This window comes from Ictalurus punctatus, chromosome 26 (assembly GCF_001660625.3).
Source record: "Ictalurus punctatus breed USDA103 chromosome 26, Coco_2.0, whole genome shotgun sequence".
Taxonomy (NCBI): domain Eukaryota; kingdom Metazoa; phylum Chordata; class Actinopteri; order Siluriformes; family Ictaluridae; genus Ictalurus; species Ictalurus punctatus.
Genome location: NC_030441.2, coordinates 13,667,752 through 13,685,519, shown reverse-complemented (window position 1 = coordinate 13,685,519; position 17,768 = coordinate 13,667,752). Strand labels below are relative to the sequence as shown.

At 37.9% G+C, this 17,768-nt stretch overlaps 2 protein-coding genes across 4 annotated transcripts; one reads left to right on the top strand and one right to left on the bottom strand.

The window, feature by feature from the left end:
* Nucleotides 1-271: 271 nt before the first annotated feature.
* LOC108258505 (zinc finger protein Gfi-1b) lies at nucleotides 272-6,639 on the top strand. 2 transcript variants are annotated; one of them, XM_017457188.3, is made up of 7 exons: nucleotides 272-427; nucleotides 1,153-1,291; nucleotides 3,764-3,962; nucleotides 4,277-4,443; nucleotides 4,601-4,708; nucleotides 5,292-5,457; nucleotides 6,416-6,639. In XM_017457188.3, the coding sequence occupies exons 3-7, from the start codon at nucleotides 3,779-3,781 to the stop codon at nucleotides 6,511-6,513; spliced, it is 723 nt and encodes a 240-aa protein (XP_017312677.1). In that variant the 5' UTR covers nucleotides 272-427; nucleotides 1,153-1,291; nucleotides 3,764-3,778; the 3' UTR covers nucleotides 6,514-6,639. The 2 variants fall into 2 exon arrangements, with proteins under 2 accessions (XP_017312677.1, XP_017312678.1); XM_017457189.3 differs by having other exon boundaries at nucleotides 3,738-3,962.
* On the bottom strand, nucleotides 6,640-16,311 carry LOC108258484 (uncharacterized). Of its 2 annotated transcripts, none has more exons than XM_017457145.3 (18): nucleotides 15,800-16,311; nucleotides 15,555-15,710; nucleotides 15,299-15,417; nucleotides 14,941-15,109; nucleotides 14,378-14,484; nucleotides 13,409-14,078; nucleotides 12,301-12,425; nucleotides 11,393-11,804; nucleotides 10,694-10,836; nucleotides 10,499-10,589; nucleotides 9,650-9,772; nucleotides 9,395-9,567; nucleotides 9,074-9,171; nucleotides 8,822-8,949; nucleotides 7,503-7,683; nucleotides 7,124-7,298; nucleotides 6,874-6,943; nucleotides 6,640-6,768 (listed from the first exon to the last, which is right to left on the bottom strand). In XM_017457145.3, the coding sequence occupies exons 1-18, from the start codon at nucleotides 16,173-16,175 to the stop codon at nucleotides 6,737-6,739; spliced, it is 3,348 nt and encodes a 1,115-aa protein (XP_017312634.1). In that variant the 5' UTR covers nucleotides 16,176-16,311; the 3' UTR covers nucleotides 6,640-6,736. The 2 variants fall into 2 exon arrangements, with proteins under 2 accessions (XP_017312634.1, XP_017312635.1); XM_017457146.3 differs by having other exon boundaries at nucleotides 15,842-16,311.
* Nucleotides 16,312-17,768: the final 1,457 nt, after the last annotated feature.

Sequence of the window (17,768 nt, the reverse complement as noted above, 5' to 3'; positions counted from 1 at the left end):
AACAAATAAGCTACAACCTCTTAGTTTGAAAACACTTTATTGGTATAAATATAAAGTCAAAAGTGTTGAGGTAGGATATTACCTGAAAATGTATTTCAAACGTTTTATACTATAATTGTTGCAGGTGTTAAACAAGGAGGATTTATTTTCTTTTTTTTCTTTTCTTTCTTCGCTGTACTAAATGTAGCTAATGGCTTCCCAGACCCTCGCGCTCATTTCTGACAGCTAACGGCAGGTCAGCGGAAGTGACGTTCTGCGGTTGCACAGAGCTCAGCGCGAGCGTTTCCTCGCCTAGTTTCAGTTTTATGCACGCGCACCCGCGCTCTGATTTATTGTCGATGAGGCGCAGCAGGGACTCACAACTTCAACACCATAATAATTATTAATTAAAAACACACTGGATTTACCGGCGAGTACATTTCAGCAGGTAAGTTTGAACTTTGAACTCCAGAAGTAACTCCTCAGTATAAGTAAATGTAAGCTATTGCAAATGTAAATTTATTTAGTATGCACTCATCAATAAAATGAATTACATGTGTTAGACTTCATAGCAGTATGGTTTAGCATGTAAGCAGAAATATTATTTAAATTTATGTGCATACGCTGTATTTCTGCAGGTGGCTTGCACCTGCAAATTAAACCACACACGCACAAAAAAACCCCAAAACTGTTTACTTATCTAGCTCATTTTGCAAACTGTTCAACTACACTGAAATAAATGTCTTACTCTTATTAAAAAAAGTATATTTTGTATTTATAAGACTTTTATAAAGTTAGTTATACTAACAAATAATTGTAAGATTTCAAACCCATATTTAGAAAAGTTATACATTTTGAATGGTTTTACTTTTCATATTTAAAAAAGATGCAATTTTACCACTTTACAAGTGTTCTATGAGTTTACTTTGTATTTTGTATATGGCGTAAACAAATTAATTTCAATAAACGGATTCATAGATCCATAGGATAACAATTTGCAAACTACTTCCCACCAAATCATCGTCATTTTTGCCTTTCCCCTCTTTTGTCAGTTTCTTTCTTTAATTAAAGATCTTATCTTCACATCATTTCTCAAGTGTTTCACATGCACATTATTGTTTTGCATAAATCTATTGCACATCTACTGCATGTTTTTTCTCTCATTTCCCATAGGCTGTACAGTGTGTCTAGGTATAACAGACAGACAGACAGACAGACACAGGCACCCTGACATCCGCCGGAGCTCGAGAGGAACCAAGGAGACACAGCAGACGAAGACAAAACTGAGACTCTTTTTGCAAGTAGACAGCAGGTAAATACATTGTGTAAACATGCTGTGCTTTTAACCAGATCTGATCTGATTTTCCCGAATGGTTATGAGGAGTATTTGAAGTAGATGTGTTTTTCTTTGATGAAGTGTAAAGAGAGCCTGCATTAGAATGTGACCACTGAGTGCACTAGTACTACATATTACTCTACTACAATAATAATAATAATAACAATAATAATAATAATAAAAGCTTATGACACCTTTTGGCTTTCCTAAAAGAAAATTACCAGTCAATCACATATATTTTATTTACTCAGCAAGTTAAAAACAGCTGTGGGCCTCGCGTAGTCATTTGTCTTCTGTCTCATTCCTGCAAGAACAAAGCTTAAATGCAAATACTTTTTTATTCATCGTTAATGTCCATTCTCAGTGCTGCACTATTCCAATATACTGCTTAATGTGGAAGATTATTACAGCTAAACATCTAACTACCAACTACTTTTTAAACTACTTTTTTAATCATACAAGTACATTCTCGCCATTAATACTGAAATTTTCGGTTTCAGTTCATTTCCACAATGTTTAACATGACAGTTGTTTCATAGGTCTTGAACTCGTCCAGCAAACTAGATTAGATTAATCATTTTTTTTATATGACATCTGATCAGCATGATTTATTAAAATTATTATTCTGCATGTATTTGTCATCTAGTTTGATTTTTATTTAATCAGTCAATTAAAAGTCAAGTGCAGACCCAGTACAGCATGCTGTAATTCAGTAAACCTGATCTAATGAGAAACATGTATGAGGTGATGTGCTGGGACTTCATCAATTTCACATAATCGCAGTTGTAAGAAAAGCTACAAATGCTGACGCCATGCTTAACTTAAATGTATGTGACATTTCATGCGATCTGATTTGGGAAATTTCTTTTCAGTAATTTCCGTATGTGAGGCTTCGGTGAATTCAGGGGTTATCGGTACACCTAACTGTTTCTACAACAGATTGAACTATATTTAGTGCGATAGAGCTGGATGAATGTGCTGACTGAAAATTACAACAACATATTTACATTTACATTTTATACTATTTAGTAGGGGCGCACGGTGGCTTAGTGGTTCACACCTCCAGGGTCGGGGGTTCGATTCCCACCGGGGCCCTGTGTATGCGGAGTTTGCATGTTTTCCCTGTGCTGCGGGGTTTTCCTCCGGGTACTCCGGTTTCCTTCCCCGGTCCAAACACATGCATGGTAGGCTGATTGGCATGTCCAAAGTGTCCGTAGTGTATGAATGGGTGTGTGAATGTGTATGTGATTGTGCCCTGCGATGGATTGGCACCCTGTCCAGGGTGTACCCCGCCCGATGCTCCCTGGGATAGGCTCCAGGTTCCCGTGACCCTGAAAAGAATAAGCGGTATAGAAGATAGATGGATGGACTGTTTAGCAGACACTCTTATCCAGAGCGACATACAGAAGTGCTTTGTAGTCTCTGTCAAAAACACATCCTCATGCTAGTTCAATAGCTCAAGGTCTAAGAACATCATCGAGCTAAAACCCTGTTTGGGGAAAGTTAGTACAGAATGAATGAAAACACACAAGTCAAGTATTTTTTTTTTAAATAAATAAATTTGCTTAATATAATACAAATAATTTTATAGTGGAGACATTTTATGCATATAGCACTTACAACACAGCTGGAGAATATCCAATATAATACAGTAGAGTGCTGATTATTTGGACAACCATTAAAGTGAGTTCAGTGCTCCCACCTAGTGGTAAAATATATTTTTTCGGTTTCTTTTGTGGTTGTTTCATGTCTCCCCACAGTGAGTTGTGTAACACAGTGGGGTGTGCTGTTACATGAACCCCAGAAGCTGATTGTTTTCCAATTACAGCATGTCACAACATGTTTTATTCCTCTTATAACACAGCAGTTTGCCAATGATTGCATTAAATCAAACTGCATTTATCAAATAATGTCATTATTTTATACTTTTTTTTGTGTTTAAAGTTACATTTAATGTTGTTGAACACCCACAAGAGGTTATTTCCTATTATTACTCACATTATAGCAGCTTCTCCCTCTTGAAGTGAATAAAAAAAAAAATACATCTTGTCAAAAGCCCTTCTGAAATCATGAAGCATTTCCCATTTTGAAAAAAAAACTTCAGTTACAGCTTTGACTGATAAAAAAATGATGATGCTAAAGATACTCTTTCCAAAAATTGGTAAATAAACATCTCCTCAAGGAAACTTGACCATATCAACGATTACACACATTTTTATGTCAGTCGACATGGAGCGTCTGCCATTCAAGTCTATGTGAATGAATATAGAGATGATAACATATTAGAATGAGTATAATAGTCTAAATTTCATTTGCTTTGCAGCCAGAACTATTGTCAGAGCTGCTCTTGTAGAAAATTAATCAACACATTCTAACCAATTAGTATCAATTGTATTCCTTTTTTCTGTATCAATCTCATTAGTCTACATTTCCACTTTTCCTGGCCAGTGTCTTTCCTGCATCATGCCTCGTTCTTTCCTGGTGAAAAAACGTAGGAGGGGAGGCTCTCGATTTTCCCTTCCTACAGACTGTATGCCGTGTCTGGGTGTAACAGGTTGCACAGGCGCAGGAACCCGAGAAGAGCCAGAGCCAAATGTCGAGGCTTCATCTATAGAGCAGACGAAGACACACCGGGACTGGACATCAGGTAAGCAAAGAGTAGACACTGCTGTTGAGACCTAATCTGATTTCATTCATTGCATTCATTAATGGTTAAAATGAGCTTTTCTGATCAAGTGTAATATATCCCTGCCATTGAATGCATCATATTATATGTTGATTGCAAATCCTGATATCCTTCATACTACATATGACTTTACTATGACTAAAATACTAAGATTAAAATGCCAATAAGGCTAAAAGTATTTTTTTAACTTCAGATATTAACAGATGGATTATGACACACGCATTGACTTTGCATAAGGTTACACAGTTTACATAAATTATCTCTTTCCTCCACAGGAATTATAGGATTTAGTGAATTCCCTTCGCCGATTCCCTGGCATCACCTTCAATCCAGCAACTCAGAGGACAAACAGGACCTGGGAAGTGCGTTCAAGTCAAGCAGCAAAGACAGAGATTATTCTCCGATCAGCTCTTCTATGATACACTGTCAGTTATGTGGCAAGGTAAATGAGCTAGGACTCATTTCCACATCAAGTTCACAAAATAAAAGAAACAGAGAAAATAGTTTTAAAAAATGTAACTAGATGTCATATTTTCCTGTGTTAATCCATATTAATACATTGCTCTATAATATTCATCTTTTCCATTTATCTTTCTCAGAACTTATTTTCCAACTTGGAGACCCATCATTACAAGTGTCACGAAGGTCACAAGCCACCCGTGGTCGGTATCAACAGCAGCGAAGCTGTGACACTGCACAGAACAAAGGTCATTATAGATTGCTGAAACCTTTGTCATTTTACATTTTGAGAAGTAATTTCATCAGTCTCGTTGTCAAATAATAAATTGCACAAGATGACACCAAGAAATACAAGTGACTTACCATGGTGAAATCAGCTACTTGTAGCTTACACATTAGTTCCATATCAAAGGATGTGTGCATTAGATACATTGAGGTAAAACAAAACAAAAAAAACTGAGTTCTGATTCAAAAACAAGTCATCCTATAAATAACATCACCTGGACCTACGTAATGTAATCTGTCTCAAAGTGGCCTTTTGCTGCAAAAACTTTGAGAACCCATGGTTTAAAACATTGTGATTTTGGCCCTACCAATAATCACAATACAAGGACCTCAAAGGCACAATTTCAATCAAGGGGTGTGTGAAGTTAAATAACATGACCAGAACACATAATTAAGCGTTGAAGATTTTCTTAATTATCTTGAACATTATTTACCATATCCATCCTAGTGAACAGCCTTATACTTATGTGCATGACCACATAATTTAATGAAAGATTTATTACTGATGAACAGAACTATAAATCTAACAGTGTGTGAATGTTTCAGGAGCGAACGTTTGAGTGTAAAGTGTGTGGGAAGCTGTTCAAACGTTCCTCAACTCTCTCCACACACCTGCTGATCCACTCGAACACAAGGCCATACCCCTGCCAGTACTGCGGCAAGAGATTCCACCAGAAATCAGACATGAAGAAACACACCTTTATTCACACGGGTAAGACCGTATACAGATAGTAACAGACGTTTCTGCATTGTGACATGGAGCATGTTTATTTAGATTCATATCAATACATATATGCACTCACTGGCCACTTTCTTAGGAACACCTGCTCATTTATGTCATTTTATCCAATCAACCAGTCATGCGGCAGCAGTGCAATGTATAAAGTTATGCAGATGGGGTAAACAGCTTTAGTTAATTTGTACATCAAATATCAGAAATTGAGGGGAAACAATGTTATGTCATGGTTGTTGGTGCCAGACAGGCTGGTTGAATATTTCAAAAACTGAAGCTACAGTGGGCACAGGCTCACTGATACTAGATATTTGAAGTTTGGAAAAAACATCTGGTCTTTTTCCAGCCTTCCGCTGTACCCTTTTGGTGAACTTGCATCCAACTGTAGCATCAGATTCCTGTCCTTGGCTGACATGAGTGGATCCCGATATGGTCTTTTGCTGTTGTAGCCTCAAGGTTCCAGCATGTTGTACATTCTGAGATGCTTTTGTGCTCACCATGGCTGTCAAGAGTGGTTTTTTAAGTTACTGTAACCTACATGTCAGTCTGTCAGATCTCCTCTGATCCCTCATCATGACATTTCAACCCACAGAACTGTCCCTAACTGGATTGTTTCGGTCTTTCACACCATTTTGTTGTGCTAGACCAGTATGGCTGAAAATTCCAGAGCAGCAGTTTCTGAAATACACAAACAACCATGCCACAGAGTTACTGAGGTTATATTCCCCCCCAAAGTCTACTTTAAAGCTCTTGATCTGTATCTGCATAATTGTATTCATTGTGGTGCTACAACATGTTTGGATGAATTGCATGATTGACCAGGGGTACAGGTGTTCCTAATAAAGTGGTCAGTGAGTTTAAACTGAAAGTGTAAAATACATTTTTATTTGGTGCTTGAGTTGTGGATTAATGAATTTTTAATTTTTTTTTTTAAAAGGAGAGAAGCCACACGTCTGCAGGGTGTGTGGGAAAGCCTTCAGCCAGAGCTCTAATCTAATCACACACAGCAGAAAGCACTACAGACCCTTCAGCTGAGCGCACCCACACACAGTTCTAAATCTCTCCTTGTAAATATTTCCCACTTTGACAATAAACCTTTATAAACATTCATCAGCAGATAAACTGATTCAGTTCACAGAAATAAAAAATAAGAAGACTGGCCACATGAACTCTAACTTTTATTTTTTGTGATACACAAAGCAGTTATTCTGAGCATGGTGAGTGATGACTATTTTATAGAACTTTGACACCTCCAAACTCAGGACTTCACTGCTGGGGCAGCTACAACTCCTTGAAATTCAAGAAAACACATCTTTAGTTGAATGTTAAGTGAATATGAAGAATTTTTTGTATGCAGTATGATTAAAACCTAATGAGGGAATATCAGATACTCACGATCAATACAGCCCTCTACACACGGACCTTCAGAGGGTAAACACACCTCAGTGGCACACATAAAATAGATCTAAGAAAGGACAAAGAGACAGAGATTATATTTTATATATATATATATATATATATATATATATATATAAATAAATAAAAAACACACAAAAATATAAATGATATATCCCTGTAAAGCAATACATGCATCCATCCCATCAGATCTTAAAGACTGTTCAGTTTAAAGTGGTCAGATACGTACCTCTTCCTCCTCTCCCTCTTCCTCATCCACCTCCTCCTCAGGTGCGGTTTCCTTCTTGGTATTTTCCAGAAACTGGAACGTACTAACAGTGAATCGCCTCACGTGTTTGGCCAATGCTTCAGGAGGAGTGGGAGGGGGTTCATGGGATGGTGTGACATCAAGGGGGTTTGGGCAACTATAGGAGGAGGAAGAAATGCATATAGGATGTACCAGTACAGTATAATTCAGTTCTCACTCTCTCTAATGAATCCTTCAAAAACAGTCATTTATAAACAGATTTTCTTGGTAGCTTGGTCCAAGATTGGCACATCAACAATGGCTTTAATAAGTCAAAGCACAAACCAAGTCAGTGAGAATCTTATGTTTGTCTGGACCATACCCATCATAGATTAGGACCCATGCTGAATGTGCTGAGCGAGGGTATGCCACACAGTAATGCACCAACAGCACTGCGCTGGGGTCTAAAGAGTTCAGCAGACGCACTTCCAGATAAAGGGGTTTCCCCAGCAGCTTGCGCAAGGGCCGGTGGTATTGCGGGTAGTAGCTACTATACTGCTGGTCTAGGATGAACAAAAAGTGTACATTAAGTTTTGTAAATGAATGTTGAACTCAGCAAAAAATACATAAATAAACCCACCGTAGTACATCTGAAGGTTGAGTTTTAAACCAATAAAATGATAAATTGAATAATAAATGTTTTGAACACTCAACTACCCAAAATGATGCTATTATATATTCATGTTTTCTCTCAAATTCCACACCTTCCCCACTACCCTGGTGACACAATGCGATCACCTCTGGTGGCCCATTTTATTACACATTAAGGAAATGTGATCCTGAACCACAGACTAATTAAAATGACTGCTTGCCAAACATCCAGGATTTACTCTTGATATAAATACCGTAAAACTGTACTTTACAAACCATCATGCATTTATCACAGCTTAAAATGAGTGATGTTTCAGTATTAGAGTTTCCACTCATCGTTATGTATTTTTAATATTAATTTAGTTGAGTGTTTAGTAAATATGGATAATGCGTTTGTTCATTAGCAAAGATAGCTAACTGGATAGTATAGCGTAAGGTTTTTCTTTAGCACATGATCTAATAACAGCCTGAAGCCTTTGGGCCTATTTTATGACATCACAAACTGAGATTATGCTAATAAGATTATGCTAGTCAGATAATTAATAGAAGTACGTAATCAGTTTCAAATGGAAAAATTAATTTAGCACAGATTTTAGTAATCTAGATAGCAATCAATAACAATTTTACCTAAAGATCAGTCTATATAACTGCAAACAAGAGATGTTATCCATTTAAAAAAAAAAAAAAAAAAAGCCATGCTGAATTCCTGAAGTCAAACCAGTTAATATTTATGAAAATTATACTATGGTTTAAAACAAAAGAAAGAAAAAAAAGGCAATACAATCATTCTTCAATCAGCAAAATACATTCCATTAATTTAGAGGCATTTTAATAAACTGCAATAAATGCAAAGCTTTCTCTGAGACAGCATTCCCAAATTGCCCAGAACACCAGTGTGCAACAGTTTTGTGATTTTTCATTTCAGAGACACCTGATTCTATTAGCCAATTGCCAGCTTTAATAAGTTAAGAAATGCACTTTTTCCCCAACTCTGGAACTCCAGGACTGGATTTGCAGGAGTCCTGCTGTAAGTGTGTGCAAGACACTGACCTTTTGCAATCCTTAGCTGAACTCCAAACACTCCCTTGGCCTGAATGGATGGGCCGAGAGATGGGCTTTTAACCAGGTAACCCACACTTGCCACGGTCCCAGGCAGGTACCGGCATTCAACCAACAACCTTCCAAATCAAGAAATAATGTAAAATTCATATTTGAGGCAGTATTCATAGGCATATTTAGGTATGAGTATTTTTACTTTGATGAGTTTTGCAAGAAGGTAACTCCATGTTGATGAATATCTACCTAAATGGTGAATCTCTGGTTATGCTTCCGTAGTTGAGGGTCATAGAGTTCAAAGTGTTCAAGATCTCCAGCATATAGATCACAGTGTTACCAACTTCCTAAAAACAATTTTGCATCATAAGAAAGCTTGCACACACACCTGTCAAGTTCAGCAAGTATGGCATACAGCAATGGTGAACAATAACATCTGAAACTTCATACGACAACCCAAAAACAGGAAACGCTGAATAAGGGTTTTGTTTAAACATGGTGGAGAACATATTATATTTATATATTCAACGAAGAATTCCATGAAACCTATTGCAGAACAATTGTACACACATATTTGTGAGCACCACAGCCGTCTAGCGGGATCTTAAAGAGGGCCAAGTCTGCCACCACCCTCTGAGGAGTGCAGGAGTTGTTGCCGGCTGCAACCAAGCGCGTGGGTGAAAGGGGGGGTTCTGTGAGCGATGCAGGGATGGAGAAGACAAAATGCCGATCGGCTGTGCATTCTGCCAAGGGAGGAAAAAAAGATAAAGAGGTAATGAGAGCTGTATATCTAAATCTCATACAGGGCGGGGAAAAAAACCTCACCATCCATAGGGTAGTAGCAGGTCCGAGTATGTGGGGAGTAACAGCAGCCCAGTTCCTGGCAATCAGTTGCTGAAACAGAGCTGGGTCCACAGGCTAACTGCTGTTCAAATGGTAGACTGCATTCTATAAGACATTAGCAGTGACAGTCATATGTTTCTGGTAGTGCATGTAGGAGCAATTCAAAACAAAGTGATTTTCATTGGTGTTACACCCTAATTAAACCAGAGATTAACACAAGTCATTATAAATCTGCCAAGCCAACTGAAGAGTCACTTAAAGGAAAAACAGTAAGTTCACCAAATCTGCAAATGCAAAATTCAACAGTAAATCAGAAAATGTAATAAAAAACAAAAACAGCAAATTCATAAACATCTTCAGAAACTGCAGCACCAACTCAAAACAAAGGGTAGATCCTTCCAGAACACCACATGCTTGTTGCTGATTGGACATGGCATATGACCATCACAGTGAAAAAGAATAGCATGTTTGGTATGTTATCTAGTTACCCTAGGGAAACATTATATATAATTCAATGTTACTTGTTTTATTATAGTGAGGAGGATTTATTTATTCTGAATAACATGGCTTCCTTTAGGCAAATTTTCAGTATTTGCATTCTCCTATTAATGCTGTGCAAAGTTGATACCGTTTTTAACATATGAATCCTAGTGATAAAAATAACTGCGCATAAAAGCATCAGCATCTTACTGAAAACATGCTGTAACTCTCAGTCTTAGACTGACGCATGATGTAGCCAATCAACAGGCATGTGATGTTCAGTAAAGATCTACCCCTTTACAGACACGTTTTTTGGATTTGCTGTTGCATTATTGGCTTCAGAGGTCATACCATGGTTCACGGGAACTTGGCACGACAGGAAGGCCTCAACTCTACGACCGTCTGATGTCTGATACTTCAGCACAATTCTGTACTGTCCATCCTTTGAAAAGTATAAAAGAATAGAAATAAACCCCATTATTTACATAGATAATCAAATGTTTAATCTCATTATTTATGAGCATGGAGTTGTACCACTTCACAAACCTGATGAGCCATGTGACAGGATGAATAGGGCAGGAGAACATTAATACCACCATTTTGATTCTTCTTTATCAAGTATCCACAATGACTTGGGGCTTCATCTAACAGCACTGCATTTATACTTCCCTTAACACCAACAGTGGGAGCTTAAGAAAGTAAAAATAAATAAATTGGGGGGCTGGGGGGGAATCAATCATGAAATCAATGGTTAAAAAGTTCTGCAGGCAACCAAGGTTGAACCAACTAACGCCTTTGGAGGTAATCATTCAGGGCTGAGCCCAGATTTTTAAAAATATTTTGATGGAGGAAAAACATACTTCTAAATACTGTTTCCATGCATTTTTGTTCTTGATGAGGGTTAATTACTTTAAAAATGTCAACAATGGAGAAAAATGTGAATTTATCATAAAACTTGCCTTGGCAAGTTTAAACACAAGTGTAAACACAGCAAATACCGTGGTATCCCACAACTATAAATGAATCATAATGAAAACAAAAAAAACAAAAAAAAAAACACAAAACAAGAATGCTTAATTACTGGTCTGATTAAAATTCAAGGATACAGATGTTCAATTCAATTTAACACAAAAAAACATTTAACACAAATACAAAAAATTAACTGATGTTTTTTAAAAAAAACAAAAACAAACAAACCACACCTCAAAGTACAATCCAACAACTAAAGATCAATTAAAGACTCACATTGAACCATCAGGCTTGTGATTGGTCCAGGAGGTAGTGTGACACTCATATCTTTAGAGTGGCACAAGACTTGTGGTTGATTCATTTGAGAAGCCAGGGGTGGGGTTTGGGACAACCGCGTGAACTTAGGTGGCCAGGAAGTTGGCTTTGTGTATTTGGCCTGCTGGAAAGATGGGGCTGTTGTTTTGGGAGAGTACAAAGATGGGACAATGGGTATTTGGGAGTGGATTGGTGAATCTCTAGGCTTTGACAGATTAGAAAGAGGGGAAGGCCAGATATGTCTGGCTGTTGTTGCAGGTGACTCCGTCCTAGCAGGAGAGGGTGAAGTGTAGGGACACTGGAGTCGTACAGATTGGTGTCTTGATATCGAAAAATTCCAGAACTTCAGAGAAAGAGACAGTAGCGAGGGGGACTGCAGAAGGGAAAGAGATTACTTTAGATGCATTTACCAGAGACATTCAGTGCAATTGGAATATCTATAGTTAGTAGTACAGTTAATCAAGACCAGACAGATCGTTATGATGACAATGTATACACACTCGAAGGAGAAAAGTATTCCTTAACGGCTCTTTAGATACCTAAAGGATTTCCCCTTTATAAGGGAACATCTTATAGGGTTCTACATGGAACATTCAAGGCTTCCCAAAAAGGGACAAGCATTTAGGATTCTAGATTTAATCCTTTTTGAGTGTAGAAACATGCCATTTTCTTTTGAGAGACCAAATAGGACATTCAGCATTTTTATCAAACTGTTCCAACAAACTTGATCTCATGCATTAAGCCACTAAAAGGTTGTAAGCCTGAAACCATAGAAGCAATAGTACAGACCAAGATATTTAGATATTTTCTGGGCCACTGATGGAGCATTTAAGATGTGTGGAATAATAGCTGCCAAAGCATTTTCTTACCATAGTATATGAGTGACAGACAGGAAGAGGGGAGGAAAAAACCACACCCCTGCCTTTACGCTGCAGTGAGTACCCACAGTGTGCTGGAGCAGAAGACACAGGAACCCAAACCTTCCTCTTCACATCTATAACCACACAGACGAAAGAAGAGTGTTACATTTCCAGTTTACAAATGATCTAATGATCATAAAACGGATCCAGGACCAGCATTATTTGTACATCTTTACGGCTTTATTTAAAAAATAGGTACTATACAAGGCCTGCCTAGAAAGAATCAAATTTGTCCTACAAAAACTAAAGCTTGAGAGAAACTTCACTTTTCAGCAGGACAATGGTCCTAAACACAAGGCAGTGCAGGAGTGGTTAAAAACAAAAAGATGGAAGTTCTACAGTGGCAAAGTCAAAGTCCCATTTATAATCTGTAGCACTGTTCGGAAGTTGCACTCAATAAACAACATCCAACCAACCTAAAGAACCTGGAGATAATCTGTTTTAAAAAATAATAATAATAAATAAATAATAAATAAATAAATAAATAAATAAATAAATAAATAAATAATCACTCAAAACAGTGTGCAAAATTAGTAGGAACTTAACCGAGCACACAAATCTGATATTGCAGCAAAAGGTGGTTCTACCAAGTATTAGCCTGAAAAGGTTGAATACTTATGCAAGCAGCATTTTTCTTTCAAATGTTCCATTGACAAATAATGAATCTTGACTGAAAATTGAATTTAAGTACTTATAGGTTTGCAAAAAAAAAAAAAAAGTTAAATAATAATAATAAAAAAACAGTCTGGCACAGTGTCATTTGTAATCGAGACGAATCTGACTTAACGGGATTGAATGGGTTTGCAATGCACTGTATGTAAACAGAAAATTCTATAGGTAGAGTATTAGAGAAGAAGTAGGAGGTTGCAGTAAACACTACAGTTGAGTCATACAGGAACTCGACAATTGAATTAGCCACCTAAGAGCACCTGCATCGTCACTAATTCTTTAGCATTAAAAAGGCCAGGTTTTGTTTTGACAACTGTACTTGTTTTATCTTAGAATGAGTAAGACTACCTCAGTGCCATGACAGCTTACACTAAAAATCATATTTTACCTTTGACTTTAATGGAGGTTATTTTGACAGACGGCAGAAATGCTCTCAAACGATCCCCTTTGCAGGTGAGCACTGGAGACAACTGGGAGGAATCATTTGCCAGCACTGGAAATCTATTATGCTGAGGTATCTGGGGCACCTGACGAGCTTGAGGCATCTGGGGCACTGGTCCCATCTGAGATTCTTGAACTGCAATTGTCTGTGGCTTTGGAGTTTGTTTTAGTGCTGATTTATATTCGATTACAGGGGAATCTGATGCCATAGGAGTAGGAAGATGTTGATAAGAGGGGTACACCATAGGCATGATCAGCTGCAAATGCCCAAATGGAGGGATAGTTATTTTTGTACTGTTTGTTGTGGGAATTTCAGAAGAATGTAGAACAGGCACCTGTGAAATGTCATATGATGGTAAAAATGGGTGCTGAGGATGCTGTACAGTTACTCCTGTGACATAAACTGCAGGCATTTCAGGCACTAAGTGTGGTTTAGCCATCTCTGGTTTAATGAGAGTAGGATCAAGTGGGATAATCTGAGCATGCATTGGATGTAGTGGTTGAGAGATTGGTGCTGAGGGATGATACAGAGGGTAATAGGGATTATAGTGAAGAGGCTGACAAGAGAGAACATACATTTTCCCATCCACAAGCACATTAAAAATGCTGCCTCTGTCCTGATGAAAAAACAAACACAGAATAACTTTTCCCAGTTTTGAATTCTGGGCATCAAATGCAATTAAAAACATGGATGAAGAACAACTAATCCCATATGCCACTAAGTTAATCTTGTTTTTATGCAGGAATACTACCCTAACATTTAATACCTTTCAAACCTTTTAACCTTTCAAAACTAAGCATTTTAGGCAATACTACATAGTTACATTTAAGAGACAATCATCCATCAGATGTACTGAATAATCTGTTAAATGCACCAGATGCCTTTCATTTGTTAAGTCTGAGGCACCTACTGTACCTTAGCACACTGCGCTGTGAAAGGAATGAAGAGTATCAGGTCTTCAGGTGCTGAGACCATACGATGAGCACATGTGTTGGATACAAGTGGCACCCACTCCTCATTTACTATGAAGCAAACAAGGAAACCTTATAAATAGTAATACATAAGCCTAAGTTTTAAACAAACTGCCCAAACGGTTATATTTGTAGTTTAAAATTCAACTGAAGCCCATGGTAAATTTCCAGTCACAAAATTATTTAAATCTGTTGGAATTTGGTTTTCTGTACACGGATAAATGCTGAAATTTATGCCTGGTTAGCTGTGTCACAAGAAACATGACAAGAAAGGTGGTATAAATTAAATCTACACAACCATTTGTTAATGATATTTTGGTTCCATCAGCCAGATGGATCACTAAACCTTACCACACTTCAATGTGACAGCACATACTGTCACCCACTTATTGCAGAAATGGAATAATAATAATAATAATAATAATAATAATAATAGTTATTGACATACGAATACAAAAGTGGCCACACTTTAAGGCTAGACAAACATTAATGCACAGTCTCACTCACCTTTGATGCTATACTTTTCTATACCTCTCAGAGACCCGTCTATCTTTAGGGTTATTCCCAAGTATGAGCACAAGCCAGACGGCATGGCAGGAGCAGAAACAGGCGTCATGGGACAGGAAACACTCACAGGCATTCCCCACCACAGCAGAGGTAAAACATAACTTCCATTCTGAAGGACCAGAGAAACCATTGTAAAGAGAGTAGAATTTCAACCTCCTGGGATATCTTAAAGCTAACACTAACAGGAGCTTTGTGACCTTGAAGATAATTCTGCATACAAGAGGCCATCAAAGCATCAAACAAACGTCCAAGAATTGTCAGTGTCAAGACATAAGTAGGAATTAAACTAAAATCATACCTGCTTTAAGACATAGCACCCATCATATGGTGCAATCAGAACTAGGTCTCTCCATGTCGCCTTCACATTGTACCCACAGTGTGAAGGCAGGTGAAGTACTGACACAGGAGAAGCATTCACTAAATAAATAAATAAATAAACAAATTAATTAAAAAAAGGAAAGAAGAGAGTGTGAGATACAGGTTTTTATTCAGAGTAAAGTCTACACAATGCAAAAATAATTAGCTTATTCATTGTGATGGCATGACAGCCCAACCTCGGTCCACAAGAAGGTGTACGTAGCTCCACCCCTTAGCTGTTAGGATTATAGCAGCTGGGGAACACTGTATCAGTGGTCTCATCTGTAACCACTCTTCAATAACATGGGGGTTAGGAATTGTTACTTTTCCTTGGCCTGCTTCACCATCAAATCCTACACACATACAAAAAGAACATTGAGTGTTACACAACCTATTTAGTGTGCATTACCTAAAACATGGGTTGTTTATGTTCCAACAGGACCTGGAGAGTCAGACTGAAACAGTTCTTTTACATCAGTAACACCTTGTCTTGGAGTGAACATGGAGGGGTCGTTGGACTGATGGAAGGCTGATGAGGACTTGTAACGTTTTGAGTTGCTTGTTTCATCGACGACTGAGTGTCTAGTTTGAGAAGACCAACGGCTCAAAGTTTCCGTAGAAGCTGCGTTTGACTGCTGCCCAGTTATTTCCAAGTTGACCTTATCTTCTCCTTTGTGCTTGCTGTTTAGTGTTTGTAAATTCTTTCCTACCTGTACGCTCTGGTTTCGGTCGAAACCCGAGCCATGGGTTGTCAAACAGAGAGGTAATATTGCTAAAAGTAGGATCGTTGTAAGTCGTGACTGTAGTCGACAAGACATCGCCCGTGTTTTCACTCACATGTATACTAGAACGCAGACAGCCGTTTGCCCGAGTCTAATAACCTAAAACCGCAAACTCACGTACACCTGCATCTGTTAAAAACAATCAGCGACGTCAATTAGAGCGCCATCAGTGTGGAGCTCAAGAGGTATTTATGCTCCTTCGTCACTAGGTGTCGCTCCAAACAGTATTTCAGTAAACCCCAAAGAATAAGAACCCTGCTAACACAAACAAATAAAAAACAATAGAACTCCTCGTAGAATTTTAATGGTTATAATGGGAATGGTATTGGTTTTAATGGAAACTGTAATGGTTCCTGTGGTAGGCCTACTACTAGTAATTTGTTGCCTTCTATTGGTGGCATGTTATGTCTAGTGAATACCATTACAGACCGGTAATGGTAATGGTAATCCTTTTAATTGTTAGCTGATGGGTTGTAATTATATTTGTAGTGGAAGCCATTAGAATTTGATGGTTTCTATTGTTTGGGGGTTGTTTTGTTTGTTTTTTTTTCAGCAGGGAGGTAAACAAATCATCACTTTCTGCCTAAGTTATCAAACTCGTCGTTTTCCTGCTTTCTGAAAATTCCAGAATAGTACAAAAATAGTATATGATCAATAAACAGTAGTACTGATCATTTTCACATACTTCTAATGTTCAGAAGTGTTTAATCTGGACATAATGTTCTGTAGTTTGCAGATTACATACACCATACAGTCGTACAGTACTGTGCAAAAGTCTTAGGCACATGCAAAGAAATGTTGTAGAGCAAAGATGCCTTCAAAAGTAATGAAATAAGTATTGCACAGGAAGTATTACACAGCAAGCTTAGTCAATCTAAACAAAATTCATGTAGGGGGATAGGCAGTCACTAATATCCTTTTACAAAAAGCTATCTAGACAAAATTCTAGCTGGTCAAACCTTGATTCAGTGTACCGTGCGTAGAACTTTTTGCTGAGTACCAATTCAGAAAAAACAGAAGTCATCATCAGTGTAAGAAAAGTGAAGCATACTGTACATTAATGATCAGAACAATGATAGTGTCTGAATTGGTGAATACATATGGAATCAGCAGATCCAGATCCAGTCAAATCTGGACCTGCCACTTCTGAATGCGCCTGATATCCGTTCCCTCAGATGCCACTGTCTTAAAAACCATCATGAGTCTGTAATCGATATCCTGACATGGGCTCGTGAATACTTTGGTAAAGCTTTGTTAGTCAACACCATTCGCCGCTGCATCCACAGATGCAAGTAAGGCTTTACTATGCAAAGCCAAAGCCATACATCAACACTGTCCAGAAGCAGATGAATGATGAAACAGAACCGATAACATTTCTTGTGACCTTATGAGCATAACTGATAAACCTGTGACTCTAACCATGGACCACGAGCAGCCTCATGTGGCCGGGACTCGTAGTGACACCTGCAAAACGACTCACTTTACTAACTCGATTCTTGGAGTTTTGATTCGTTTGACTCACGACATCAAAGAAACATTGTGTAGGCTGTTATTTCAAGACTGACGTTGATGGTTTTATACTACCACTCGTCTTTAAAATTTAAAATCAATTTGCACAAAACCGCACAG